Genomic DNA, 27,449 nt, shown 5'->3' with positions numbered 1-27,449 from the left:
TTCCTGCAGTTCTCCTGTCCGTTTATCGCCCCAGAGGCAGCTCTGGGTTTCATCTTGCTGCCCGTGGAGTGCCGTGTCACTGAGAGGAAGTATCCGGCTAGGTCCGCTTGACATAGGAATAGTGGAGCGTATAAGAGGAAGGACAGGGAAGCCTTTATGTCACTGTTGAATAAAGCAGGCTCGGCCATCGTTGGTGCTCGATTCCTGCTTCTGGCGGTGACATTGACGTGTGGTTGTCACGTTCACCCCTGCAGTCTCCATGGCCAGAGCCACACACCTGACTCTGTAGAGAGACGGACGGTGTGTCTGCCTATAAATTATGTACAAGAAGAAGCCTAGTAGCATGACGGACTGAAAGTGGAGGCAGTGGCTTTGCCCTCGTGGGGTGCACGCGTGGCTCTGGGGCATTAGTTCAGGCTCCTCGCCTCAGCGGAGTGGAATTCGGGGGGGGGGGTGCAGGGCTGCTGTCAGGTCCCGGGACTTGCATCCGAGGGAGGTCTCTGGAGGGTGTGCTCCGTGGTCCCCTGAGGGGCCTTTTAGGAGCCCGTGAACACCCGGCTGTGGCCTGCTCAGATCAGCTTCCAGCCTGGAGTGTTGGACTAACGTGTAAAGAGTTGACCGTGAGAGTGACTGGAAGGTGCTCGGAGATTCCCAAGCCCGCTCAGCTGCCGGGGAAGCTCTGGAGAGCAGTGCTAGTAAGGTGGGACCCGGGGTGAGCCTGGTGCGCTCTCCCGAGCGCCGCCTGCATCTGCTTGTCTTACTTGCTTTGGGAAAGGCGTGGCAACTGAGAACTTTTCATGTTAAAAATTGATTTCATTGTGTGTATGTTGAGACCTAGTCATTTTCATTTTCCCCATAATTTAAAGAGTGTTCAGGCCCAGAGCATGTGCCCTTTTTTGTCTTTCTTGCTTTGCTTCAGTTATTCTTTTTAAAATCCAGTTGTTATGTCTTTGTTCACTTCTGGCGAATCGGTTCTTGATGTTTTCGTTGCATTTTTGTCAGCTTTGGTAGCTTTTGCCTGTAGCGTGTGGGTGAGGGGCGGTGAACGGCCCCGTGGGGCCTGCGGCACCCGTGGGGCCTGGTGTTGGTGGTGGCAGCATGTTGTGGGCTGTCCCGCAGTGCCCTGCCGGGCTGTGCTGTGGCGCGTGCTTTCTCGTGGCCTCCGGACCTTTCCGCTTCTGTGACAGGTAGTGCAGGTGTTCGCTCCAGGGAAGCAGGGGGGCCCTAGTGCCGTGCAGTCAGTGCTCTTTGCAGAGCTCGCCGGGCCTGCTGTCCCGAGCCCCGCCTCACTGCGCGCCGTGAGCTGCGTCCCGGCGTCGTCGGCCTGGTTGCGCCTGCTCGGCACGCGAGGCCGCTGTCCTAAGTCAGAAGTCATTCCTGATGAGCAGGTCTTTCATTACTCTTTTGCTGATTGTAATTAAAGTGGGAGGATTCCTAAAGGTATACTGGGGAGCCTGCGAAATGCTCATGTGAAGGTGCAGAGACAGAACTGAGCTGCCTCTCTCGGCACCCCTGTTCTAGCCTGGATAGAGTGGGGTGGCAGGGAAAGGGTTAGGCGCTTTTTTTTTTTGTCTTTTTTGTCTGCAGCATCTTTTTTTTGAGCCTACCTTCTGGGCCGTCATCTCTGGTTCTCGGTGGGGAGATGGGCAGCCGAGCAGAGCTGTGCTGAGCTGTTCTCTTCAGTGGCCAGGGTGCGGCGGTGCATTTCACCAGAGCCCGTGGTCCCTGCGGGGCTGAAAGTTGGGGGACGGAGGGTCTGTCCCTGGCTTCTCCTCTTACCCTGTTTGCCGGGAGATTTTAAACGACCAGCTCAATTTCTCTGTTTCTGCTGCTCAGCCCAGTTCACTTACTGCTGCTTCACGTGCCCACGGTTCCCCGGTGCGTTGTGTTCGAGGCTGGCTCTGTTTTTAAGGCCCCTGGTGGGATGCAAGAAATTGGAAGCGGTGTGCAAGAGATACTGTGGGGTGACGACCTCCATTCCCCTTTGTCATCGTGGGCGCTGGGCTCGGTGCCTGGGACTGCGCACAGCCACAGCCCTTCCCCCGCCCTGCCCCAGCGTGTTCTGTGAGACCAGCGAGGAAGGTGTGCCCTGTGTGGCCCGTTCCTTGCTGTTACGGTGTCTGCAGCCACCGTTTGTGGGGAGCAAGCACGTCTCAGGGAAGGTTCCCTGAGTGAGTCACACACTGGAAGCCACAAGAGGGTGACTGTCTGACCATGGGAAATGTTAAGGTTTTTGTATCAGGAATGATGCCACCAGGAAAGTGTGGGAGTGGTGACAGGTTTACAGCGTGAAGCGAGCTCATGTTCAGAATAGAGACTTTGCGTAGAGAGTGAGCAGCAAGCGGCCGGACGTGAGAAGGCAGCACGAGTGGCTCCACGGAAGGCCGGACTGCCAGGCGGCGAGGGCTGGGCAGGCAGGGGTCCCTCCCGCTGGCTGAAGTGTCGCCGGCAGCACCTGTGGTTCCAGCGTCCTGTTGCTTGCGCCTGCCCCTCGACCCCATGTGCACTGTTAGGAATATACCCTAAAGAAATGTTCCCTCTCATGTTGTACAAAAAAGCTTGTACAGAAACCTAAGATGCAGAGCAGCACGTGCCTGAGTGTGTGTGCATGCACGTGTGCCTGCAGACTGGGCCAGACAGCCGGTGCAGGCACACATGCGTGCACACACGCAGTCCAGAAGGGTCTGGATGTTTCCGGGTTTTCTTCTGATTCCTTAATCTTCTCTTCCCACCTATTCTAGTATTGCTCCATTTTAATCGCTATAGCTCTGTGGTTTATTTGGATAGCAGGAAGGTTTTTCTCATTTACTTAAAACATTTCTTTGTCATGCACTCATTTTTTTTTAATTTTTAAATTTTTTTAATATTTGGTCGCATTGGGTCTTTGTTGCTGCGTGCGCGCTTTCTCTAGTTGCGGCGAGCGGGGGCTACTCTTCGTTGAGGTGCATGGGCTTCTCATTGCAGTGGTTTCTCTTGTTGTGGAGCACGGGCTCTAGGTGCGCAGCCTCAGTCGTTGTGGCTCATGGGCTCAGTAGTTGTGGCTCACGGGCTCTAGAGCGCAGGCTCAGTAGTTGTGCATGGGCTTAGTTGCTCCACGGCGTGTGGGATCTTCCTGGACCAGGGCTGGAACCTGTGTCCCCTGCATTTGCAGGTGGGTTCTTAACCACTGTGCCACCAGGGAAGCCCCACTTATTGTTTTTCATAAGAGCTTCAGAATGTTCAAGTTCTGTTTTATAAACGTTCCAAGGGGATTTCGATTGGATCATAGTTTGTCGATTTCTCCTAGGGAGAATTGACATCTGTCTAATCCTTAGCTTTCCCAGTCGGGAACATTTCACTTCTCTCCTCTTAGGAGTCTCAGTTAGGTTTATTTTTTATTCTCCAGAAACATTTAAACCGGCCCGGAGGTAGAGTTTCAAAGTCAGAGGGCATGTGTTCCTGGAGCCTTGTCGCCGGGTCTGACTTTCTCCCCAGGCCCTGTGGGCACAGCTGTCTGCAGTGCACAGGTGTTTTGTCTGGGGCAGTTCTTACTTGTTCTCAGGGACCACCCTCGCTTCACAGTGTAGCACATGCTTAGTCCGCGGGGTGGCTGCCCTGTCTGCACTTTGGAGGGGGTGTCTTAAAGAACTTCCACGGTTTCACAGCAGGAGTCGGTGGTGGAGTGGCTGGGCGACTTGTCAGCCTGGGGAGATGGCTCAGAGCGGAGAGGATACCTCTCTGGGTGATTCTTGGTCTTCCGTGCACCGATCAGCACCTAGGGAGCTCTGAAAGTGCGTGTTCCTGTCCTCGGCCCCCTAAACATCAGGTCTGATTCAGAGCCGCTTTAAAATGGGGCTCAGGAGTCTGCATCTGACAGTAACCCCTCCCCACCCCCCTTAGTGACCTTGATCCAGGCGGCCCTGGATCACAGCTGGAGGCCTCGCCTACTGGCGCATCTCATGCATATTTTGAGCACTGTTCACTAATGTGAAAGCGTCGGCTGCCTTTTCAGAAGTAAGAGACTCATGTAAAATGCCTCTTAGATCCTTAACAATGAAAAACGGCGTGGGTATTGCTTTTGTAATTTACTACTTATTCCACAATGAAAGCGTCGCCCCACCGTTGTTTGGCAGGGCTGTGCATGCTTAATTGACGAGGCCCGGTGTAGCGGCGGAAGCAGGCCGACTAATTACTGAAGTTGGTCTATCGATCCCGGGGGCTGGGTTACAGCACGTGGGGTTTTGCCTTGGAGCTGCCGACGCTCGGAACTGGGCTTGGTTATTAATAGGCAGACACAATGGCTGCTGTCTCCTCTGTAATTTTTTCTTACCTAAAAGAAAAGGGAAGGCGCTTCAGCCAAAATGAAGGCTGATTTTGCTATTTCTGGGGAAGATCACTGAGTCTGGGGGAATCCACACGGTGTGAGCTCAAATCATGGGAAAAGTGCAGGAAAAGGTCACTGTGAACCGAACTTATTCAGTCTCCAGGACTTGGCCCGGCACTCTGCATTCTTTTTGCCATGCTGCACGGCTTGCGGGATCTTAGCTCCCTGGCCAGGTTTTGAACCCTCACCCTTGGCAGTGAGAGCACCGAGTCCTAACTAGGGAATTCTGTGCATTCATTTTTTAGGAAACATTCTTCACTCCCGTGGGGGAAGTTTTATGTTTGGGGAGACTGAGACCAAGAAAAGGTTATGTAACAGTAAAGGCCGGCAGAGGCAGAGTTAAATCAGTATGTGGTATGTGTAGTCCCTTTGTGGGCTTTTAAGCGGGTTTTTCTCGCGGGAGGGCAGGGTGATTGATTCCCAGGCATCCGCTTTGTCTTTCAATTTTGCCCTTCTCGGGTTTCATCTGTAGCGCATTTCCAACGAGCAGACCCTTAGGAGTTTGTATTGTCTTCCTTTATGCACGTTCTCCATTCTTGCAACATTTAATTGACATCATAACAGTTTGAAAATGAGAGGAAAGGTCGTAGTGTTACTAACATCAAGAAGACCAGAGCTTAAATGTCAGCACAGCTTCCTGGTTTACATTGGACGAGTGTGACCAACTTTAACAGATGTTTTGAGATTCCCTGCAGTGTCTGTCTTCGGTGGGACGTGCCTGCACAACTGACGTGATTTAAAAAAAAAAACAAAGGCCTGATTTGGTAACACAGATTCTGTGTACTAATCGTGTTTTTATTTTTATACCATACACAGCCTCTCCCCCCGTTCCCCGCTGCATCTCCTCCAGGAGGTCGGGGAGGAGAGTGGACTGTGCTTAGGTGTATGTGCACCTGTGTGAGTCTGAGGGCAGTTCGACACCAAAGGCAGGACTCAGCATTTGCCTGCCTGCTCAGTCTCTCACAGCGCAGACTCCGCTATGGTAGGGTTATTATTATATAAACACTCCATAAATGGTTTCGTTACTAATAGTAATAGTTAAAGTAGAAGGGCACAGTTTGATAGGCTGCCTGGATTCTAGAGACTGCTACTAGTTGTTCTGTGCAATGTGAGTAAACACTTACTAAGTCCCAAATTTGTTGTCTGGTGGTACTTGGAAAAGCGGCGCTGAATTCTGAAGGTGCCCGGTTTGATGAAGGGAGAGATGCTCTCGCCTGCGTTTCCTGCTCTCCACGTCGGAACCATTCTTGGAGGAGGGCCCTTTCCTTTTCTGAGGATGGGCCACTAGACTGAGTGCCCCATCAGGTCGGCCTGTGTGGCCCTGAATCTCTGGGATGGTGAGAGGAATTTTTCCTTTGCTCAGTAAATATCTCGGGAACAGCATGGTACTATGGTGTATCTTTTGTAAGGTGTAAACTTTCAGATAACTCAGGGAAGCATTTGCATACTGAGTGCTTAACACTCTGTTTGTACCCGAAGCCCATGGAGCTATTGGACGCGTGTGCGTCTTCTGTAAATGTCACCACAGCAGCTGGCTGGAAGGGGCCTGGGTGGTGCTGAGTGGCAGTGTGCCCTGCCGCAGCGCTGCTCTGCACGCAGCTCAGATGCGCTGGAAGCGCTCACTCCCACGACAGTACACATGTATTTTTGCGCTGCTTATAGAGCTGGCTGAGTAGGACATGTTAATTTTTTAAGACTCCATATTTAGGAGTGACGGCAGTTGAAAAGTGCCTGTTGGAGATTCAAATATAAACAGGCTTTTTTGGGTGGCTTTATTTTCTAAAGGGGTATATGGAGTCTTTTTTTAGAAAACATTTCCCTTTTTGGTTACAAAACACAGTGGTACTTGGCTGCTGCCACAGAAAGTTAATTGAGTCCTTAATGCCTGGCTCACCAAAGGACAGAACACCCATCAGATTTGTGGCCAGAGGCTGCAGGAGGCCCTAACCTGGCCATCTCGGCTCTGGGGAGTCATCTAGAGATCACTTGGCTCGCTGGTGCTGTTTCCATAGGTCACTGGGCCATTCCATTCACGGTTACTGGAGTAACATTGGGAGCGTTTTGGGCTCTCCTGTGTACTTTTCTGAAGTAGAATTGGAAGCAAACCTATTAGTTTTTGAAAGAAAACCTGTTTCCCAGGTTGTACTTGTAAAGTACTGTAACAGGCAGTTTCTCAGAAGGGGGTTCGTTGCTTGCCCGGCACGGTGGTGGTCTTCTCGTTCCCCTTCTCTGTTGTGCAGCTGTACACTGTGGCTTGTCTCCTCGGCACCTGGTCCCGGGACATGGAAAAGTCGTGCCAGCCGCTTCAGCCTGCGGAGTGCGGCCAGCTCCGAGGAGAGCGCTGCTCTCACCGTGCAGAGTGCACAGGCAGGGTCAGTGCCCAGTGATGGCGTGAACCTGCGGTGGTGATGTCGTGGCGCGGTGCAGACCCTCCTGAACCTTGTCCGTCTGGGATTTTTATCATGAATTTGGAAAGAAAACATGCTTACTAGATTTGTGGGTGATAAACAGCTAGGAAAGGACTTCCCGGTGGCACAGTGGTTAAGAATCCACCTGCCAAGGCAGGGGACGCGGGTTCGATCCCTGGTCTGGGAAGATCCCACATGCTGTGGAGCAACTAAGCCCGTGCGCCACAGCTACTGAAGCCCGTGTGCCTAGAGCCCGTGCGCCTAGAGCCCGTGCTCTGCAACAAGAGAAGCCACCGCAATGAGAAGCACGTGTCCCACAAGGAAGAGTAGCCCCCGCTCACCGCAACTAGAGAAAGCCTGCGCGCAGCAATGAAGACCCAAGGCAGCCAAAAGAATTTAAAAAATAAATAATAAATAAATTCAAAAAAAAACAAAACTAGGAAGAAAAGCAAATAAATTGGTTGGCAGTTCAGCATCCAAAATTCTCTTTGTGGAGCAGATCTAGCAAGATGAAATTGAAGTGGGGTAAGTTTTCCTTGTAGGTTGCATATAAATGTAGCATTTAAAGAAGCTGCCCTTGCTAGTAGAAGAGAGGTATTTATTTAGTAAGTTGAAACGCCGGTCGTCATCTACATATGGTGAGGCTACTCCAAGACTGATGCTTAAAGACGAGATTAGCAGGATGTAGTCTTCAGGAATAGGAACTGGTGATTTTTGGTTGACTTTCCATGGATGAGTACCATGGTTGGTTTGAATGACACATTAAAAGGGAAGTTAATAAGCTGAGGGCATTAGGGGAGAGAGACTAGGATGTTTAAGCATTTCAAGAAAGGTGAGAAGAATGGAATTTTTTCTAGGTTGGAATAAGGGAAGATCCTGGAGGTCCTCACAGCAGTGTGTGATGAAATGTTCATCTGAGATTTGCTGGTGGGGAGACGCTGGGTTGGGCAGCTCAGGCTTCTCTTTCCTTTTGAGAGTCTTTGTGTTGTATTTCTTTTAGGGCACCTGGTTTGGGGAAAGCTTTGTGGAATAAATGGAGAATAATGCCTTGTACAGAGAAGTACTGGACTGGGCAGCTCAGGTTGTAACCATCTTTTGCAGCCTTGACGTCATGGTTGGATTGTGTAGGTGGGAGAGCCAGATTGAGATAGCACCAGCGCAAAACAAGGTGGGCAGGGGTACCTGGTGAGTGTGCCCGGGTGGCCACGTCAGCTCTTTTTACATCAGGTTGTTTCCTTACTGTTGAGTTTTAAGAGTTGTTTGTGTATGTTGGATAATAGTCCTTTATCAGATGTGTTTTTTGCAAATATTTTCTCCCAGACTGTGACTTTTAATTCTCTTGACACTATCTTCTGCAGAGCAGTTGTTTTACATTTATAGGTCCACCTTATCTATCAGTTACTTTACACGTAGGCCTGTGATCCATTTTGAGTATGTTTTGCGAAAGGTCTGTGGTCAGGTTCATTCTTTTGCGCGTGGATGTTCAGTTGTTGCAACGCCATTTGTTGAAGAGACTGTCTTTGCTCCGTTGTATTGCCTTTGCTCTTTTGTCAGAGATCAGTTGACTATATTTATGGAACTCTGTTTCTGGGCTGTCTATTCTCTTCCATTGATCTCCCTGTTTACTCGTTCAACACCACACTGTCATGATTACTGTAGCTTTATAGTAAGTCTTGAAGTCAGGTAACATCAGTCCTCCAACTTTGTTCTTCAAGATCGTGTTGACTATTCTGTGTCTTTTGGCTTTCCATATAAACTTTAGAATTCGTGTGTTGATATCCATGAAATAATTTACTGGGATTTGGATTGGGACTGTTGAATCTATAGATCAAGTTGGGAAGTACTGACACCTTGACAATACTGAGTCTTCTTATCCATGAACGTGGAATGTCCCTCCATTTACTTAGTTCTTCTTTGGTTTTCTTCATCAGAATTTTGCAGTTTTCCCCATATAGATTTTATATATATTTTGTTAGGTTCGTACCTAAGTATTTCATGTTGTAGTGCTAATGTAAACAATACTGCTTTTAATTTCAAATTTCACTTGTTCATTGCTGGTTTATAGGAAAGCAATTGACTTTTGCATATTAACTTTGTTGCCTACAACCTTGCTATAAATGCTTACTAGTTCCAGAAGTTCTCCTGTCAATTCTTAAGTATTTTCCACATAGATGATCATGTCATTTGTGAACAAAGAGAGTTTTTATGTTCCCAATGTGTATACATTTTATTTCCATTTCTTGCCGTATTGTGTTAGCAAGAGCTTTTCAGTACGAAGTTGAAAAGGAGTGGTGAGAGAGAATATCCTTACCATGTACCTGCTGTTAGTGGGAAAGCCTCAAGTTTCTCATCATTAAGTATGACTTCAGCTGTAGTTTTTTTGGTAGATCTTTATCAAGTTGGAAAAGTTCCCCTTTATTCCAAGTTTACTGAGAGTTTTTATCATGAATGGATATTAGATTTTGTCAAATGCTTTTTTTCAGCTGTTGATATGAGCATGTGATGTTTCATTTGTAGTCTGTCAGATGTGATGGCTTATATTGACTTTCAAACCTTGAACCAGCCCTGCATACCCGGGATAAATTCCACCTGGCCATAGTGTATACTTCTTTTTATATTTTTTGGATTCAGTTTGCTAATATTTTGTCGAGGATTTTTGCATTTATGTTCACAAGAGATATTGGCCTATAGTTTTCTTATAATGTCTTTGTTTGGTTTTGTCATTAGGGTAATGCTGGATAGAGGATAGAAGCTCTCCTCAGAGAGATTGTAGAGGATTAGTATAATTTCTTCCTTAAATGTTTGGTAGATTTCACCAGTGAACCCTTTTGGGCCTTGTGGCTTTCTGTTTTGGAAAGTTATTAATTATTGATTACTTTTACTTAATAGATATAGGTCTATTCAGATTGTTTGTTTCTTGTGTGGGTTTTGACACACAATTGTTTGAAGGAGGTCCAATTGTTTGAAGTAGGTCCATTTCATGCAGGCTATCCAATTTGTGGGCATAGAATTGTTCACAGTATTCCTTTATTTTCATTTTCATTTCCATGTGATCTATAGTGATGTCCCCTCTTCCATTTCTTTTTTTTATAAATTTATAAATTAATTAATTAATTTATGGCTGCGTTGGGTCTTTGTTTTTGGTTTTTTTTTGCGGTACACGGGCCTCTCACTGTCGTGGCCTCTCCCGTTGCGGAGCACAGGCTCCGGACGCGCAGGCTCAGCGGCCATGGCTCACGGGCCCAGCCGCTCCGCGACATGTGGGATCTTCCCGGACCGGGGCACGAAGCGGTGCCCCGTGCATCGGCAGGCGGACTCTCAACCACTGCACCACCAGGGAAGCCTTTTTTTTTTTCATTTATTAAATTTATTTATTTTTTGGCTGTGTTGGGTCTTCATTGTTGCACGCGGGCTTTCTCTAGTTGCAGCAAGTGGCCGTGCGTGGGCTTCTCATTGTGGTGGCTTCTCTTGTTGTGGAGCATGGGCTCTAGGCACACGGGCTTCAGTAGTTGTGGCATGTGGGCTCAGTAGTTGTGGCACACGGGCTGTAGAGCACAGGCTCAGTAGTTGTGGCACACGGGCTTAGTTCCTCCGTGGCATGTAGAATCTTCCTGGACCAGGGCTCGAACCCATGTCCCCTGCCTGGGCAGGCGGATTCATAACCACTGCGCCACCAGGGAAGCCCTCATTTCTGATATTAGTGCTTTGTATCCTGTCCCTTTTTTTCTTAACTTGGCTAGGGATTTATTGATTTTATCCATCTTTTCAAAGAACCAGCTTTTCGTTTTGTTCATTTTTTCTCTATTCATTTCCTGTTTTCAATTTCATTAATTTCTTTTTTTTAAATTTCTTTTTTTTCTTCTTCTGCTTACTTTGGGTTTAATTTCCTCTTCTTTCTCTAGTTTCCTAAGGTGGAAACTTAGATTATTGATTTTAGATCTTCTTATATGTGCATTCAACCCTGTAAGTTTCCCTTAAGCACTGCTATCACGGCATCCCACAAATTTTGGTAAGTTGTCTTTTCATTTCCATCTGACGTAAAATATTTAATAATTTCCCTTGGTAATTATCCTTTGGCCCATGTGTTGTTTAGAAGTGTGTTGTTTAATTTCTGCCTTTTTTGGGATTTTCCAGTTACCTTTCTCGTTACTGATTTCTAGCTTAATTCTGTCGTGGTCGAAGAGTGGGCTTTATATGATTTCTGTACTCTTAATGTCGTTACGATGTGTTTTATGGCCCAGAATGGAGTCTGACTTGGCGAATGATCTTTGTGAGCTTGAGAAAAATGTGTGTTCTGCTGTTGCTGGACGAAGTAGTCTGTAGATGTCAATTTTATCCACTTGATTGATGGTTGTTGAGTTCAGGCATATCCTTATTGATTTCTGCTTGCTGTATCTTATCTGTCCATTTTTGAGAGGGCGGCATTGAATTCTCTAGCAATGATAATGGATTCATCTGTTTTTCCTTGCACTTCGGTTAGTTTTTGCCTCACGTAGTTTGACATTCTGTTCTTAGGTGCATACCTGTTAAAAATTGTTATGTATTCTTAGAGAATTGACTCCTTTATCGTTATGTAATGCCCCCTTTATCCCTGACACCTTTCCTTGCTTTGAAGTCGGCCCCATCTGAAATTAATATAGCTACTGTTACTTTCCTTTGATCATTGTTAGCATGGTATATCTTTCTTCATCCATTTCCTTTTTTAAAAAAATTATTTATTTTAATTTATTTATTTTTGGCTGCATTGGGTCTTTGTTGCTGTGTGCAGGCTTCCTCTAGTTGTGGCAAGTGGGGGTTGCTCAGTAGCTGTGGCTCACGGGCTTAGCTGCTCTGCAGCATGTGGGATCTTCCCAGACCAGGGCTTGAACCCGTGTCCCCTGTATTGGCAGGTGGACTCTTTACCACTGTGCCACCAGGGAAGTCCCCATTCCATTTACTTTTAATCCATATATGTCTTTATGGTTAAAGTGTGTTTCTTGTAGATAACACGTAATTGGGTCTTGTGTTTTGATCCACTCCGATAGTCTCTGTGTTTTAATTGGTGCATTTAAACCATTGACATTCAAAGTGATTACTGATATAGTATCTACCATGTTTGTTATAGTTTTCCGTTTGTTGCCCTTGTTATTTGTTCCTGTTTTTATCCTCCACTCTTTTTTCTGCCTTTTATGGTCTTAATAGAGCATTTTATAATTCCATTTTTTTCTCCTTTCTTAGCATATCAGTTATACTTCTTTTTTTACTTTTTTAAGTGGTTGCCGTATAGTTTGCAGTATACATTTATAACTAATCCAAGTCCACTTTCAAATAACACTATACCACTTCACAGGTGGTGTGAGTACCTTGTAAGAACAAGATAATCCTGATTTCTTTTTCCAATCCCTTGTATCATTGTGTCATTCATTTCACTTATATGTACACATATGTGAGTATGTATACACACACAAATATATATTCCTTAGAGGCATACACATATATACACACACACTCACGCACACAGGCACAAAAGCAAACATAACTGAATACATTGTTGCCATTATTATTTTAAACAAACTGTTACCTGTATGATGAGTTAAGTTTCTGACCTATATTGTTTTCCTTTTCTCTGAAGAACTTCCTTAAACATTTCTTGTAAGGCAGGTCTACTGGCAACAAATTCTCTCAATTTTTATTTGTCTCATAAAGGCTTTATTTCTCCTTCACTTTTGACGGATACTCTCATAGAGTACAGAATTCTAGGTGATGGGGTTTTTTCTCTCAGCACTTTAAATATTTCCAGTCTCTTCCTGCTTGCGTGCATTCTGGGGAGTAGCTGGATGTAATTGTTATCTGTGTTCCTCTGTAGGTGAGGTGTTTTTTCCTTTGGTTTCTTTCAGGATACTTTCTTTATCTTTGATTTTCTGTAATTTAAAAATGATATATATACCAAGGTGTAGTTTTTGGCATTTATCCTGCTTGGCATCCTCTGAGCTTCCTGGGTCTGTAGTTTGGTGTCTGAATTTAACTTGGGGAAATTCTCAGTAAGTGTTACTTCAAATATTTCTTCTGTTCCTTGCTCTCTTCTCCTTTTAATAGTCCCATTACATGTACATTACACCTTGTGTAGTTGTCCCACAGTCCTTATATATTCTGTTCTTTTTTCCGCCCAGTCTCTTTCTCCTTGCTTTTTGGTTTTCAGGAATTCTATTGAGATATCCTCTAGCTCGGTGATTCTTTCCTCAGCTGTGTCCAGTCTAACTACAAGCCCATCAAAGGCATTCTTCATTTCTGTCACTGTGGTTTTCATGTCTAGGCTTTCTTTTTGGTTCTTCCTTAGGACTTCCATCTCCGCTTACATTGCCCATGTGTCCCCGCATGCTGTCTGCTTTGTCCATTTGAACCCTTAGCATATTAAACTTAGTTTCAAATTTCTGGTCTGAGAATTCCAGCATTCCTGCCATGTCTGGTTCAGACGCTTGTCTCTTCAAATTGTGTTTTTTGCCTTTAGTATGCCTTGTAATTTTTCCTCAACTGCCGGACATGATGTATCTGTTAAAGGAACTGCTGTAAATAGGTCGCTGGGGATGAGGGGGGACTGGAAGCGTTCGCTTGTTCTTTGATTGGGTTTAGGTCTTCTAGTGAAGCCTGTGCCTCTGGACCATGAACTTCTCCAGTGTTTCTCAGTTTTCTCCATCCCTTTAGGTGAGACAGGCTGCCTGGAGTGGGCTGGAGTTGGGTATTTCTCTTCCTCCAGGTCATTTTGGCCCTGATAATACACAGCAGCTTAGATTGTGGTTAACTAGTTTCCCTCGAGGGCCGGCCTCGTTAAGAACAGGGCTCTGTTGTCTCTCAAAGTGGTTCCTTTTCCTCTCCCCCTGCCAGAGGCTCGAGGGGGGTTTTCTCTGATATTTACTGTGGGACTTTGGTCGAGCCCCTGGCGGTACATCTTACAATATTGTGGGTACCCTGGTGATGAGGTCCACCTGGGGCTTCCCACGCTCAGAGTTGTCTGCACTGGGCTTCCAGCTGAGCTAGGGTTTCTACCCGGTTTCTACCCCAGCACTGGTTCCTTCCGGGGTTTCTGCTTGTGTATGTCCCCCCTGCCACGAGCACAACTCTGTGTCACTGCCCGTCTCTCCAGTCTGTGGGCAGCAGTGTTCCCTGTGTCCTCACCTCTCTTACAGATCAAGAACTGTGGATTTTTCAGTCTGTTTAGCTTTTTATAGGACAGAGTAGCAACTTCCAGGCTCCTTATATGCTGAACCAGAAGCTGGGACGTCCCTTTTCCTGTTTTTTTATTGCTGTGTATTTTTATATCCATTTTATTGAGATACAGTTACATTCTATAAAATGTATACCTTTTATGTGTACAGTTAGCTGAATTTCAGCAACTATATATACCTGTGTAGCCACCCCCATACCCGAAACAGAACATTCCATCACCCTGCAAAGTTCCTTTCTGCCCCTTTGCAGTCAGTTCCCTCCTAAGCTTGGGCCCCAGGCAGCTGCTGTCACCAGGGATTCCTTTTGCCTTTTTATAATCTCCTACAAGTGGAATCACCCAGTCCACGCTCCTCCATCTCCCTGCTTCCCTCGTCTGTGGTGTATTTGAGACCGTCCACGTCGTGGTGTGTGTCAGTAGGTGGCTCCTTTCCATGGCAGACGCGTGTTCTGTCTGATGAACACACCACACCTTGTGTATCTGTGTACTCGGAGCACTTTCCACCGCTTCCAGCTTTGGACAGCCGTTAGTAAAACTTCTCTGAACACGTGGAGGTGTCTGTGAACCTGTGTTCCCATTTCTCTTGAGTAAATGTCTGGTGTCACATTGCTAGGTTGTGTGCTGAGTCTGTGTGGCAGTTGTGAGGAGCTGTTGTCCCGTTTTCACCCTCCCCACAGCTCCAGGGCTTCCTGGCCTCACAGCTCTGGGTGCTGTCTCTTGTCTCAGGCCCCCCGGGGGGTGCAGGGAGGAGCTCACTTCTGGTATTAAACAGCTGACATCTAATGGCCTTGACCACATTTCATATTTTTGTTAGTCGTCTGTATGTCTATACATAATTTTTCTATCTTTTGTGAATTTTGTTTTCATATCTTTTGTGAACTTTCTGTTCAGATCTTCTGTCTGTGGTTTTTTTTTTTTTTTTTATGCGGTACGCAGGCCTCTCACCGCCGCGGCCTCTCCCGCCGCGGAGCACAGGCTCCGGACGCACAGGCCCAGCGGCCTTGGCCCACGGGCCCAGCCGCTCCGCGGCATGCGGGATCCCCCCAGACCGGGGCACGAACCCGTGTTCCCTGCATCGGCAGGCGGACCCCCAACCACTGCACCACCAGGGAAGCCCTTGCCTGTGTTTTTATTGGGTTGTTTATCTTACTGATAAGATAGTAAGGGTTCTTTATATATTCTGGATACAGGTCACTTGCAGATATATATTTGCAGATACTTCTCCCAGTCCATCACTTGCCTTTTTATTTTTTAATGGTTTATTTTGAAGAGCTGAAGATTTTTATTTGGATGGAGTCCAGTTTGTTAGCTTCTATCTATATCTATGCCAAGGTCATAGAGATTTTCTCCTGTTTTATTCTAGAGTTTATAATAGTTAGTTATACTCAGGATGGTTTTGGTAGCTTGTGGTCAAATTTGATGGTACCCAGTAAGTGCTTACAGGATAAATTGGTGTAAAAAGTGGTTCTTTTTTATTTTTAATTTTTCTTTTATAGTGGAGTATAGTTGATTTACAGTGCTGTGTTAGTTTCAGGTGTCCAGCTAAGTGATTCAGTTATGCATATACATATATCCATTCTTTTTCAGATTCTTTTCCTGTATAGGTTATTACAGAATATTGAGTAGAGTTTCCTGTGCTATACAGTAGGTCCTTGTTGATTATGTATTTTACATATAGTAGTGTGTATATGTTAATTGCAAACTCCTAATTTATCCCTCCCCCCTCCACGTTTCCCCTTTGTAACCATCACTTTTTTTTGAAGTCTGTGAGTCTGTTTCTGCTTTGTAGATAAGTTCATTTGTATTATTATTATATTTTTAGATTACACATATAAATGGTATCATATGATATTTGTCCTTGTCTGACTTACTTCACTTAGTATGATAATTTCTAGGTCCATCCATGTTGCTGCAACTGACATTATTTTATTCTTTTTTATGGCTGAGTAATATTCCATTGTGTATACATACCACATCTTCTTTATCTATTTCTCTGTCAGTGGATTTTTAGGTTGCTTCCATGTCTTGGGTATTGTAAATAAGAGCTGCAGTGAATGCTGGGGTGCATGTATCTTTTTGAATTATTGTTTTCTCTGGATATATGCCCAGGAGTGGGATTGCTGGGTCATATGTAGCTCTATTTTTAGTTATTTGAGGAACTTCCATACTGTTCTCCATAGTGGCTGCACCAATTTACATTCCCACCAACAGTGTAGGAGGGTTCCTTTTCCCCCACACCCTCTCCAGCATTCATTCTTTGTAGATATTTTGAGGGTGGCTATCTGGCAGGTGTGAGGTGTACCTCATTGTAGTTTTGATTTTCATTTCTCTAGTAATAAATGATGTTGAGCATCTTTTCATGTGCTTTTTGGCCATCTGTTTGTCTTCTTTGGAGAAATGTCTGTTTAGGTCTTCTGCCCATTTTTTTTTTTTTTTTTTGCAGTACGTGGCCCTCTCACTGTTATGGCCTCTCCTGTTGCGGAGCACAGGCTCTGGACGCGCAGGCTTAGCGGCCATGGCTCACGGGCCCAGCCGCTGCGCAGCATGTGGGATCTTCCGGACCGGGGCAAACCCATGTCCCCTGCATCGGCAGGTGGACTCTCAACCACTGCGCCACCAGGGAAGCCCCTTCTGCCCATTTTTTGATTGGGTTGTTTGTTTTTTTTTTTGATATTGAGCTGCATGAGCTGTGTATATATTTTGGAGATTAATCCCTTGTCAGTCACTTCATTTGCAAATATTTTCTCCCATTCTGTGGGGTTTTTTTTGTTTTCTATGGTTTCCTTTGCTGTGCAAAAGCTTCTAAGTTTCATTAGGTCCCATTTGTTTATTTGTTTATTTTTGTTTTTATTTTCATTACTCTCTAGGAGGTGGATCCAAAAAAAATATTGCTGTGATTTATGTCAGAGTGTTCTGCCTATGTTTTCCTCTAAGAGTTTTATCATATCCAGCCTTACAGTAGATCTTTAATCCATTTTGAGTTTATTTTTGTGTATGGTGTTAGAGAATGTTCTCATTTCATTCTTTTACATGTAGTTGCCTAGTTTTCCTAGCACCACTTATTGAAGAGAATGTCTTTTCTCCATTGTATATTCTTGCCTCCTTTGTCATAGATTAATTGATCGTAGGTGTATGGGTTTATTTTGGGGCTTTCTATCCTGTCCCATTGATCTATATTTCTGTTTTTGTGCCAGTACCATACTGTTTTGATTACTATAGCTTTGTAGCATAGTGGGAAGTCAGGGAGTCTGATTCCTCCAGCTCCGTTTTTCTTTCGCAGGATTGCTTTGGCTATTTGGGGTCTTTTGTGTTTCCATAGAAATTAAAAAAATTTTTTTTCTAGTTCTGTGAAAAATACCATTGGTAATTTGATAGGGATTACCCTGAATCTGTAGATTGCTTTGGGTAGTATAGTCATTTTGACAGTGTTGATTCTTCCAATCCAAGAACATGGTATATCTTTCCATCTGTTTGTGTCATCTTCGATTTTTTCATCAGTGTCTTATAGTTTTCAGGGTATGGGTCTTTTTTCCTCCTTAGGTAGGTTTATTCCTAGGTATTTTGTTCTTTTTCATGCGGTGGTAAATGGGATTGTTTTCTTAATTTCTCTTTCTGATCTTTCATTGTTAGTGTATAGGAATGCAAGAGATTTCTGTGCATTAATTTTGTGTCCTTGAACTTTTCTGAATTCATTGATGAGCTCTAGTAGTTTTCTGGTAGCATCTTTAGGATTTTCTATGTATAGTATCACGTCATCTGCAAACAGTGACAGTTTTACTTCTTCTTTTCCAATTTGAATTCCTTTTATTTCTTTTTCTTCTCTGATTGCCATGGCTAGGACTTCCAAAACTATGTTGAATAAAAGTGGTGAGAGTGGACATCTTTGTCTTGTTCCTGATCTTAGAGGAAATACTTTGAGCTTTTCACCATTGAGAATGATGTTAGCTGTGGGTTGGTCATCTATGGCCTATGGCCTTTATTATGTTGAGGTACGTTCCCTCTTTGCCCATTTTCTGGAGAGTTTTTATCATTACTGGGTGTTGAACTTTGTCAAAAGCTTTTTCTGCATCTATTGAGATGATCATACGGTTTTTATTTTTCACTTTGTTAATGTGTATCATACTGGTTGATTTGCGTATATTGAAGAATTTTTGCATCCCTGGGATAAATGCCACTGGATCGCGGTGTATGATCCTTTTAATGTATTGTTGTATTTGGTTTGCTAGTATTCTGTTGAGAATTTTTGCATCTATATTCATCAGTGATATTGGCCTGTAATTTTCTTTTTTTGTGGTATTTTTGTCTGGTTTTGGTATCAGGGTGATGGTGGACTCATAGAATGAGTTTGGGAATGTTTATTCCTGTGCAGTTTTGGGGAAGAGTTTCAGAAGGATAGGTGTTAACTCTTCTTTAAATGTTTGATAGAATTCCTCTGTGAAGCCATGTGGTCTTGGACTTTGGTTTGTCAGAAGTTTTTTACTCACAGTTTCAATTTCAGTACTTGTGATTGGTCTGTTCATATTTTCTATTTCTTCCTGATTCCATCTTGGAAGGTTGTACCTTTCTCAGAATTTGTCCATTTCTTCTAGGTTGTCTATTTCACTGGCATATAGTTGCTTGTAGTAGTCTCTTATGATCCTTTGTATTTTTTGTGGTGTCAGTAGTGACTTCTCCTTTTTCATTTCTAATTTTATTGATTTGACCCGTCTCCCTTTTTTTCTTGATGAGTCTGGCTAAAGGTTTATCAATTTTATCTTTTCAAAGAACCAGCTTTTAGTTTCATTGATCTTTGCTATTGTTTTCTGTCTCTGTTTTATTTATTTCTGCTCAGACCTTTATGATTTTTTTTTCTACTAACTTTGTGTTTCCTTCTTCTTTCTCTAGTTGTTTTAGGTGTAAGTTAGGTTGTTTGAGATTTTTCTTGTTTCCTGAGGTAAGATTGTATTGCTGTAAATTTCCTTCTTAGAGCTGCTTTTGCCACATCCTATAGGTTTTGGATTCCCGTGTTTTCATTGTCTTTTATCTCTAGTTATTTATTTATTCACTCTTTGATTTATTCAGTGATCCATTGGTTGTTTAATAACATGTTGTTTAGCCTCCATGTGTTTGTATTGTTATTTTTTTAAAGTTCTTTCTGTTATTGATTTCTAATCTCATAGTGTTGTGGTCGGAAAAGATGCTTGATATGATTCCAATTTTCTTAAATCCACCAAGACTTGCTTTGTGGCCCAGCATGTGACCTGTCCTGGAGAATGTTCCATGTGCACTTGAGAAGAATGTGTATTCTGCTGCTTTTGGATGGTCTAGCGTGTTACTTATGGCCTGGGTTTTCTTACTGATTTTCTGTCTGGATGATCTGTCATTGATGTAAGTGGGATGTTAAAGCCCCCTACTATTACTGTGTTACTGTCAATTTCTCCTTTTATGGCTGTTTGCATTTGCCTTACATGTTGAGGTGCTCCTATGTTGGGTGTATATATATGTTTACAATTGTTATATTTTCCTCTTGGATTTACCCCTTGATCATTAGGTAGTGTCCTTCTTTGTTTCTTGTAACAGTCTTTATTTTAAAGTCTATTTTGTCTGATATGAGTATTGCTACTCCAGCTTTCTTTTGATTTCTATTTGCATGGGATACCTTTTTCCATCCCCTCACTTTCAAACTGTATGTGTCCCTAGATCTGAAGTGGGTCTCTTGTAGACAGCGTATATATGGGTCTTGTTTTTGTATCCATTCAGGCAGTCTGTGTCTTTTGTTTGGAGCCTTTAAACCATTTCCACATAAGGTAATTCTCGATATGTATGTTCTTATTGCCATTTTGTTAATTGTTTTGTTTTTGTAGGTCTTTTTTCTTGCCTTCTTCTTCTGTTCTCTTGTGATTTGATGGCTCTCTTAGTCTTGTGTTTGGATTGCTTTGTGTGTGTGTGTCTGTTGTATCTATTGTAGATTTTTGGTTTGCGGTTCCCATGAGGTTTTGGTAAAGCAGTCTGTGTATTGAATATATACAAGATTGTTTTAAGTTGCTGGTCTCTTAATTTCAAACACACTTCCTATATCCTGCATCTGTACTTTCCTCTTCTCACGATGGCTGGTTTTGATATCATATTTGTGTGTGGGTGATTTCCTACGTTTTCTGTGTGTTTGCCTTTACTGGTGAGCTTTCCCATTCATAATTTTCTTGTTTCTAGTTGTGGCCTTTTCCACCTAGAGAAGTTCCTTTAGCATTTGTTGTAGAGCTGGTTTGGTGGTGCTGAATTATCTTAGCTTTTGCTTGTCTGTAAAACTTCCGATTTCTCTTTCGAATCTGAACGAGAGCCTTGCTGGGTAGAGTATTCTTGGTTGTAGCTTTTTCCCTTTCATTACTTTAAGTGTATCATGCCACTCACTTCTGGCCTGCAGAGTTTCTGCTGAAAAAACCTTATGGGGATTCCCTTGTATGATACTTGTTGCTTTTCCCTTGTTGCTTTTAATATTTTCTCTTTGTCTTTAATTTTTGTCAGTTTCGTTAATATGTGTCTTGGCATGTTCCTCCTTGGGTTTATCCTGTATGGGACTCTCTGCACTTACTGGACTTGAGTGAGTGTTTCCTTTCCCATGTTAGGGAAGTTTTCGGCTATAATATCTTCAACTATTTTCTTGGACCCTTTCTCTCTCTCTTCTTCTAGGAGTTCTATATTGTGAATGTTGATGTGTTTCATGTTGTCTCAAAGGTCTGTGAGGCTGTCCTTATTTCTTTTCATTCTTTTTTCTTTATTCTGGTCTGTGGCAATAATTTCCACCACTCTGTTGTCCAGCTCATTTATTCATTCTTCTGCCTCATTTATTCTGCTGTCGATTCTTTTCAATGTAGTTTTCATTTCAGTTATTGTGTTGTTCGTCTGTTTGTTCTTTAAATCTTCTAGCTCTTTATTAAACATTTCTTGTGTCTTCTCGGTCTGTGCCTCCATTCTTTTTCTGAGATCTTGGGTCATCTTTACTATAATTACTTTGAATTCTTTTTCAGGTAGCTTGCCTATCTCCACTTCACTTAGTTCTTCTGGGTTTTTATCTTGTTCCTTCATCTGGCACATATTTCTTTGTCATCTCTTTTTGTCTAACTTTCTGTGTTTGTGGTCTCCTTTCTGCAGGCTGCAGGATTGTAGTTCCTCTTGTTTTTGGTGTCTGCCCTTGGTAGGTGAGGTTGGTGCTGGGCTTGTGCTGGCTTCCTGGTGGGAGGGACTGGAGCCAGCCCTCTGGTGGGTGGAGCTGGGTCTTGTCCCTCTGGTGGACAGACCCATGTCAGGGGGTGTGCTTAGAGGTAACTGTGAGCTCATTACAACTTTAGGCAGCCTGTCTGCTGATGGGTGGGGCTGTGTTTCCCCTGCTGGTTGTTTGGCCTGAGGCATCCCAGCACTAGAGCCTGCTGGCTGTTGGGTGGGGCCAGGTCTTGGTGCCAAGATGGTGACCTGCAGGAGAGCTCACATTGATCATATTCCCTGGGGCCTCTGTCACCAGTGTCCTTGCCACCACAGTGAGCCACAGCTGATCCCTGCCTCCCCAGGAGACCGTCCAAGACCCGCAGATATGTCTGTCCCAGGCTCCTGTGGAGTCACTGCTTTGTGCTGGGTCCCGTTGCCCACGAAATCTTGTGTGTGCCCTCCAGGAGTGGAGTCTCTTGTTTCCCCCAGTCCTGTGGAGCTCCTGCACTCAAGCCCTGCTGGCCTGGAAAGCCAAGAGCTCTGGGGGCTCTTCCTCCTGAGGCCAGACCCTCAGGCTGGGGAGCCTGACGTGGGGCTCAGAATTCTCACTCCTGTGGGAGGACCTCTACCATATAATTATTTTCCAGTTTGTTGGTCACCCACCTGGCGGGTATGGAATTTGATTATATTGTGAAAGTGCCCCTCCTGCCATCTCGTTGTGGCTTCTTCTTTGTCTTTGGGTGTAAAATATCTTTTTTCGTAGGTTCCGGTCTTTTTAAAAAAAATTTGCTTGCTTGTTTGTTTGTTTACTTATGGCTGAGTTGGGTCTTTGTTGCTGCGCACAGGCTTTCTCCAGTTGTGGTGAGTGGGGGCTACCTTTCATTGCAGTGTGCGGGCTTGTCATTGTGGTGGCTTCTCTTGTAGCGGAGCATGGGCTCTAGGTGTGCGGGCTTCAGTAGTTGTGGTTCACGGGCTTTAGTAGTCGTGGCTTGTGGGCTTCAGTAGTTGTGGCACGAGGGCTCAGTAGTTGTGGCTCGCGGGCTCTAGAGCGCAGGCTCAGTAGTTGTGGCTCATGGGCTTAGTTGCTCCATGGCATGTGGGATCTTCCCGGACCAGGGCCCGAACCCGTGTCCCCTGCATTGGCAGGTGGATTCTTAACCACTGCACTACCAGGGAAGCCCTCCAGTCTTTTTTGTTGATAGTTGTTTAGCAGTTAGCTGTGATTTTGGAGTTTTCTTGAGAGGAGGTGAGCGTGACCCTCTACTCTGCCATCTTGTCTGGCTTTGAGGGGTTGCTTTCAGTCTGGATGCTTGCTGCCTCCTTCCTCAGTGTGTGCTGGACGTTATCCCCTTGATACGGGGTGTGCAGGTGCGGGGGCCCGTGCGCTCCTGCTGTGGCGGGGATGGCGATCAGCCCCTCTTGGTCTCCCTGCAGTGGCCGTGGCCCCTGAGCCTTTTGGGCAGTGGGGGCAGCGATTGGCCCCTGCTCCCAGTTCTCGTAGTGGCGGTGGCAGCCCGCATGCTCCCACGAGGGCACAGTGACTGGCGCCTGCTGGCGGGTCTCTTGGTGGTGGTGGCCCATGCCCTCCGGAGACAGTGCAGGCAGCACTTGGCACCTCTTCATGGGTCTTGTGGTGGCAGCGGCAGCCCGTGCACTCCTGGGGCAGCAGGGGCAGCGCTTGGGGCCTGCTCGCGGGCTTCGTGGTCGTGGCCTGTGCACTCCCAGGACAGCGGGGGGCAGCGCTTCGGGTCTGCTTGTGTGTGTCTTAGCAGTGGCGATGGCCCATGCCCGCCTCTAGAGCCCATGATGGTGGTGGCGGCTAACACCCAGCTCAGAGCTCGTGTAGGTGGTATCCCGTTGACTGAGAGCACGTGTACAAGGAAGGAAGCTTTTATGATGGTCCGGCTTCTCTCCTTACATGCCCCCCAGCAATGGCGCCTTGCCTCTCTGACAGGCCCAGGCTTCTTCGGAGCACACCCCCAGTTGCCACAGTGCAGCCTCTTCAGGCTGTCTCCGTGTGCCAGCTCTGGTCCTCTCCCTGGGTCTGACCTCCGAAGCCCAAGCTTCAGCACCCAGCCGCCCCCCGTGCCTGTGGATGAGTGTCTCAGGCTGGGGAGTGCAGGGCAGCTGTACCGACTGTCTGTGCAGGGCACTCTCCGTGTTGCCTTCCGCGAACTGGCTGTTAGCTCCCCTCAGGCTTCAGAGCTCCCCGTCTGTCCAGGCTGATCTCCCTGACGATGAGTGGACTTCCCACGGTGCAGCAACCTTTCCTCCTTCACAGCTCCCTCTCTGGGGTGTAGGTCCCGTCCCAACTCCTTTCACTTTTTTTTCTTTTTCCTTTTGTTCTCCCCAGTCATGTGGAGGTTTTCTCGTGCTTTCGGGGGTCTGAGGTCTTGTGCCAGCATTCCGTAGATGTTCTGTGCAAGTCGTTCCCCTTGTACATGTATTTTGGTGTTTGTGGGAGGAGGTGAGCTCCATGTCCTACTCTTCCGCTATCTGCCAAGCTCCTCTTTTTTTGTTGTTCAATTTTAGATCACCAGGCGGTCCTTCAGGACGGAGTGGACATCGGATGGTGGCCTGGAAGAGACAGTTAATCCTTTTTGGTGGCTTCCATGAGAGTACAAGGTCAGTACAAACAGGAGGACCATGTCTCCTGGAGCTGTAAGGAGTGGGCTCCTTATGTGAAGAACCGTTCTGAATACACGTGGAAAATGCTGCTCATCCCTTAAACCAGGGCCAGCGGCCTGGGCAGCTGCAGAGGCGGGCCCTGGGCTTGGTTTAATGCTCTGTTGTCACTGTCGTGGGATTCTTCATAATTACTGAACAGAGGTTCCCACAGTTTTATTTTGCACCAAGGCCTGCAAGTAATGTGGCCAATCCTATCTAAGATGGGCTCTCAAACTTCAGCCTGTTGAGAATCCTCTGAAAGGCTTGTTCAGACTGATCTGTGACTCCATTGGCCTGGGATTGGGCTGAGAATCTGCGTTTCTTCAGCCTCCAGGTGATGCTGCTGGCCAGGGAACCCCACTTTGAGAAGCACGAGGCTAAAATAACTTGAAAATCCGCCCGATGGGGAGCATGGGGCAGCTTGCATCCTGCAGAGGGACCTGAGGGGACATCCAGGTCTGCTGTGCCTGGTTGTGTCGCCACAGTGCTTATGTGCCTAGCCTGGCGGCATGTTCTCCGGGGGTCTTTAGCCCATCATCTATACTGATACTTTCTTGAATGTCCTTATTAGTTCAGTCCAGAAAAAGAAGACACTTGGTGAACAGGTTAGTTCCTGCCACTGTCGTAAAACGCTAAGGCTCTGGGTGAGACATCCAGACCGCTCTGATGCCTGGTGCAGGCCCCGCAGGTGGTGCGTTTCCTCTGACCTCGGGCCGTGTCAGACAAGGTGGGTGGATGGCTTTCTCGCTGGTGCCTCATTTCACAAGCTCCTCTGTTCCCTACTCCTTTAAAAAATAACATACTCGTCAACTCGTTGTGGTGGCAGCACACACACTTTTTTCAGTGTGACTCCATTGGCACACTTTTTTTGTTTTTTTTTTGCGGTACGTGGGCCTCTCACTGTTGTGGCCTCTCCCGTTGCGGAGCACAGGCTCCGGACGCGCAGGCTCAGCGGCCATGGCTCACGGGCCCAGCCGCTCCGCGGCATGTGGGATCTTCCCGGACCGGGGCACAAACCCATGTCCCCTGCATTGGCAGGCGGACTCTCAACCACTGCGCCACCAGGGAGGCCCCTGGCACACATTTTTTATGATACTCACTGGCTCGTGAAAATAAGTCCTTGCACGTATATGTGGAGAGAGTGGCGCTCGGTACGTTAACGGGAGCGAGCGTTTCTGTGTTCACTGTTCCCTACCCGAGCTGAGGCATCCTGGTGTCGATCTGGCTCAGTTAAGGTTTCAGGTTTTTTTCACGAACAAAAAATATTTTCATTAGTTGAGAAAAGGGGATATAATTCTTTTTTCTTTTAATTCTTTTTTATTTTTTAACATCTTTATTGGAGTTTAATTGCTTTACAATGGTGTGTTAGTTTCTGCTGTATAACAAAGTGAATCAGCTATACATATATCCCCATATCTCCTTCCTCTTGCGTCTCCCTCCCACCCTCCCTATCCCACCCCTCTAGGTGGTCACAAAGCACCGAGCTGATCTCCCTGTGCTATGCGACTGATTCCCACTAGCTATCTGTTTTACATTTGGTAGTGTACATATGTCCATGCCACTCTCTCACTTCATTCCAGCTTACCCTTCCCCCTCCCCATGTCCTCAAGTCCATTCTCTATGTCTGCATCTTTATTCCTGTCCTGCCCCTAGGTTCTTCATAACTTTTTTTTTTTAGATTCGATATATATGTGTTAGCATACAGTATTTGTTTTTCTCTTTCTGACTTACTGCACTCTTGAGTGACAGACTCTAGGTACATCCACCTCACTACAGATAACTCAGTTTCGTTTATTTTTATGGCTGAGTAATATTCCATTGTATATATGTGACACATCTTCTTTATCCTTTCATCTGTTGACGGACACTTAGGTTGCTTCCATGTCCTGGTGATTATAAATAGTGCTGCAGTGAACATTGTGGTACATGTCTCTTTTTGAATTATGGTTTTCTCAGGGTATATGCCCAGTACTGGGATTGCTGGGTCATATCGTAATTCTCTTTTTAGTTTTTTAAGGAACCTCCATACTGTTCTCCATAGTGGCTGTATCAATTTACATTCCCACCAACAGTGCAAAAGGGTTCCCTCTTCTCCACACCCTCTCCAGCATTTATTGTTTGTAGATTTTTTGATGATGGCCATTCTGACTGGTGTGAGGTGATACCTCATTTGTAGTTTTGATTTGCATTTCTCTAGTGATGAATGATGTTGAGCATTCTTTCATGTGTTTGTTGGCCATCTGTATGTCTTCTTTGGAGAAATGTCTATTTAGGTCTTATGCCCGTTTTTGGATTGGGTTATTTTTTTGATATTGAGCTGCATGAGCTGCTTATAAATTTTGGAGATTAATCCTTTGTCAGTTGCTTCATTTGCAAATATTTTCTCCCACTCCTGAGGGTTGTCTTTTCGTCTTATTTATGGTTTCCTTTGCTGTGCAAAAGCTTTTAAGTTTCATTAGGTCCCATTTGTTTATTTTTGTTTTTATTTCCATTTCTCTAGGAGGTGGATCAAAAAAGATCTTGCTGTGATTTATGTCAAAGAGTGTTCTTCCTATGTTTTCCTCTTAAGAGTTTGATAGTTTCTGGCCTTACATTTAGGTCTTTAATCCATTTTGAGCTTATTTTTGTGTATGTTATTAGGGAGTGTTCTAATTTCATTCTTTTACATGTAGCTGTCCAGTTTTCCCAGCACCACTTAAAGACTGTCTTTTCTCCATTGTATATTCTTGCCTCCTTTATCAAAAATAAGGTGACCATATGTGTGTGGGTTGATCTCTGGGCTTTCTGTTGATGTATATTTCTGGTTTTGTGCCAGTACCGGACTGTCTTGATTACTGTAGCTTTGTAGTGTAGTCCAGAGTCAGGGAGCCTGGTTCCTCCAGGTCTGTTTTTCTTTCTCAAGATTGCTTTGGCTATTCGGGGTCTTTTGTGTTTCCATACAAATTGTGAAATTTTTTGTTCTAGTTCTGTGAAAAATGCTACTGGTAGTTTGATAGGGATTGCACTGAATCTGTAGATTGTTTTAGGTAGTAGAGTCATTTTCACAATGTTGATTCTTCCAATCCAAGAACACGGTCTGTCTCTCCGTCTGTTTGTATCATCTTTAATTTCTTTCATCAGTGTCTTATAGTTTTCTGCATACAGATCTTTTGTGTCCTTAGGTACGTTTATTCCTAGGTATTTTATTCTCTTTGTTGCAGTGGTAAATGGAAGTGTTTCCTTAATTTCTCTTTCAGAGTTTTCAAAATTAGTGTATAGGAATGCCAGAGATTTCTGTGCATTAATTTTGTCTCCTGCTACTTTACCAAATTCATTGATTAGCTCTACTAGTTTTCTGGTAGAGTCTTTAGGATTCTCTATTTATAGTATCATGTTATCTGCAAACAGTGACAGCTTTACTTCTTTTCTGATTTGGATTCCTTTTATTTCTTTTTCTTCTCTGATTGCTGTGGCTAAAACTTCCAAAACAATGTTGAATAATAGTGGTGAGAGTGGGCAACCTTGTTTTGTTCCTGATCTTAGTGGAAATGGTTTCAGTTTTTCACATTGAGAACGATGTTGGCTGTGGGTTTGTCATATATGGCCTTTATTATGTTGAGATAAGTTCCCTCTATGCCTACTTTTTGGAGGG

General features: G+C 45.1%; 1 protein-coding gene across 5 annotated transcripts in view; it reads left to right on the top strand.

Annotated features, from left to right (window-relative positions):
* Positions 1-27,449, top strand: part of KLHDC4 (kelch domain containing 4) — a 55,245-nt gene that overhangs the window by 13,296 nt on the left and 14,500 nt on the right. For all 5 annotated transcript variants that reach the window (XM_082677072.1, XM_082677071.1, XM_082677075.1 and 2 more), the window contains one exon: positions 23,684-23,776. In XM_082677072.1, the coding sequence (XP_082533198.1) occupies positions 23,684-23,776 (93 nt within the window). The remainder of the gene's footprint in view (positions 1-23,683; positions 23,777-27,449) is intronic.

This window comes from Grampus griseus, assembly GCF_964374135.1.
Source record: "Grampus griseus genome assembly, chromosome: 19".
Classification (NCBI taxonomy): Eukaryota; Metazoa; Chordata; class Mammalia; order Artiodactyla; family Delphinidae; genus Grampus; species Grampus griseus.
Note: the sequence above shows the minus strand (reverse complement) of the source record. Positions and strands in the feature narration are given on the sequence as shown.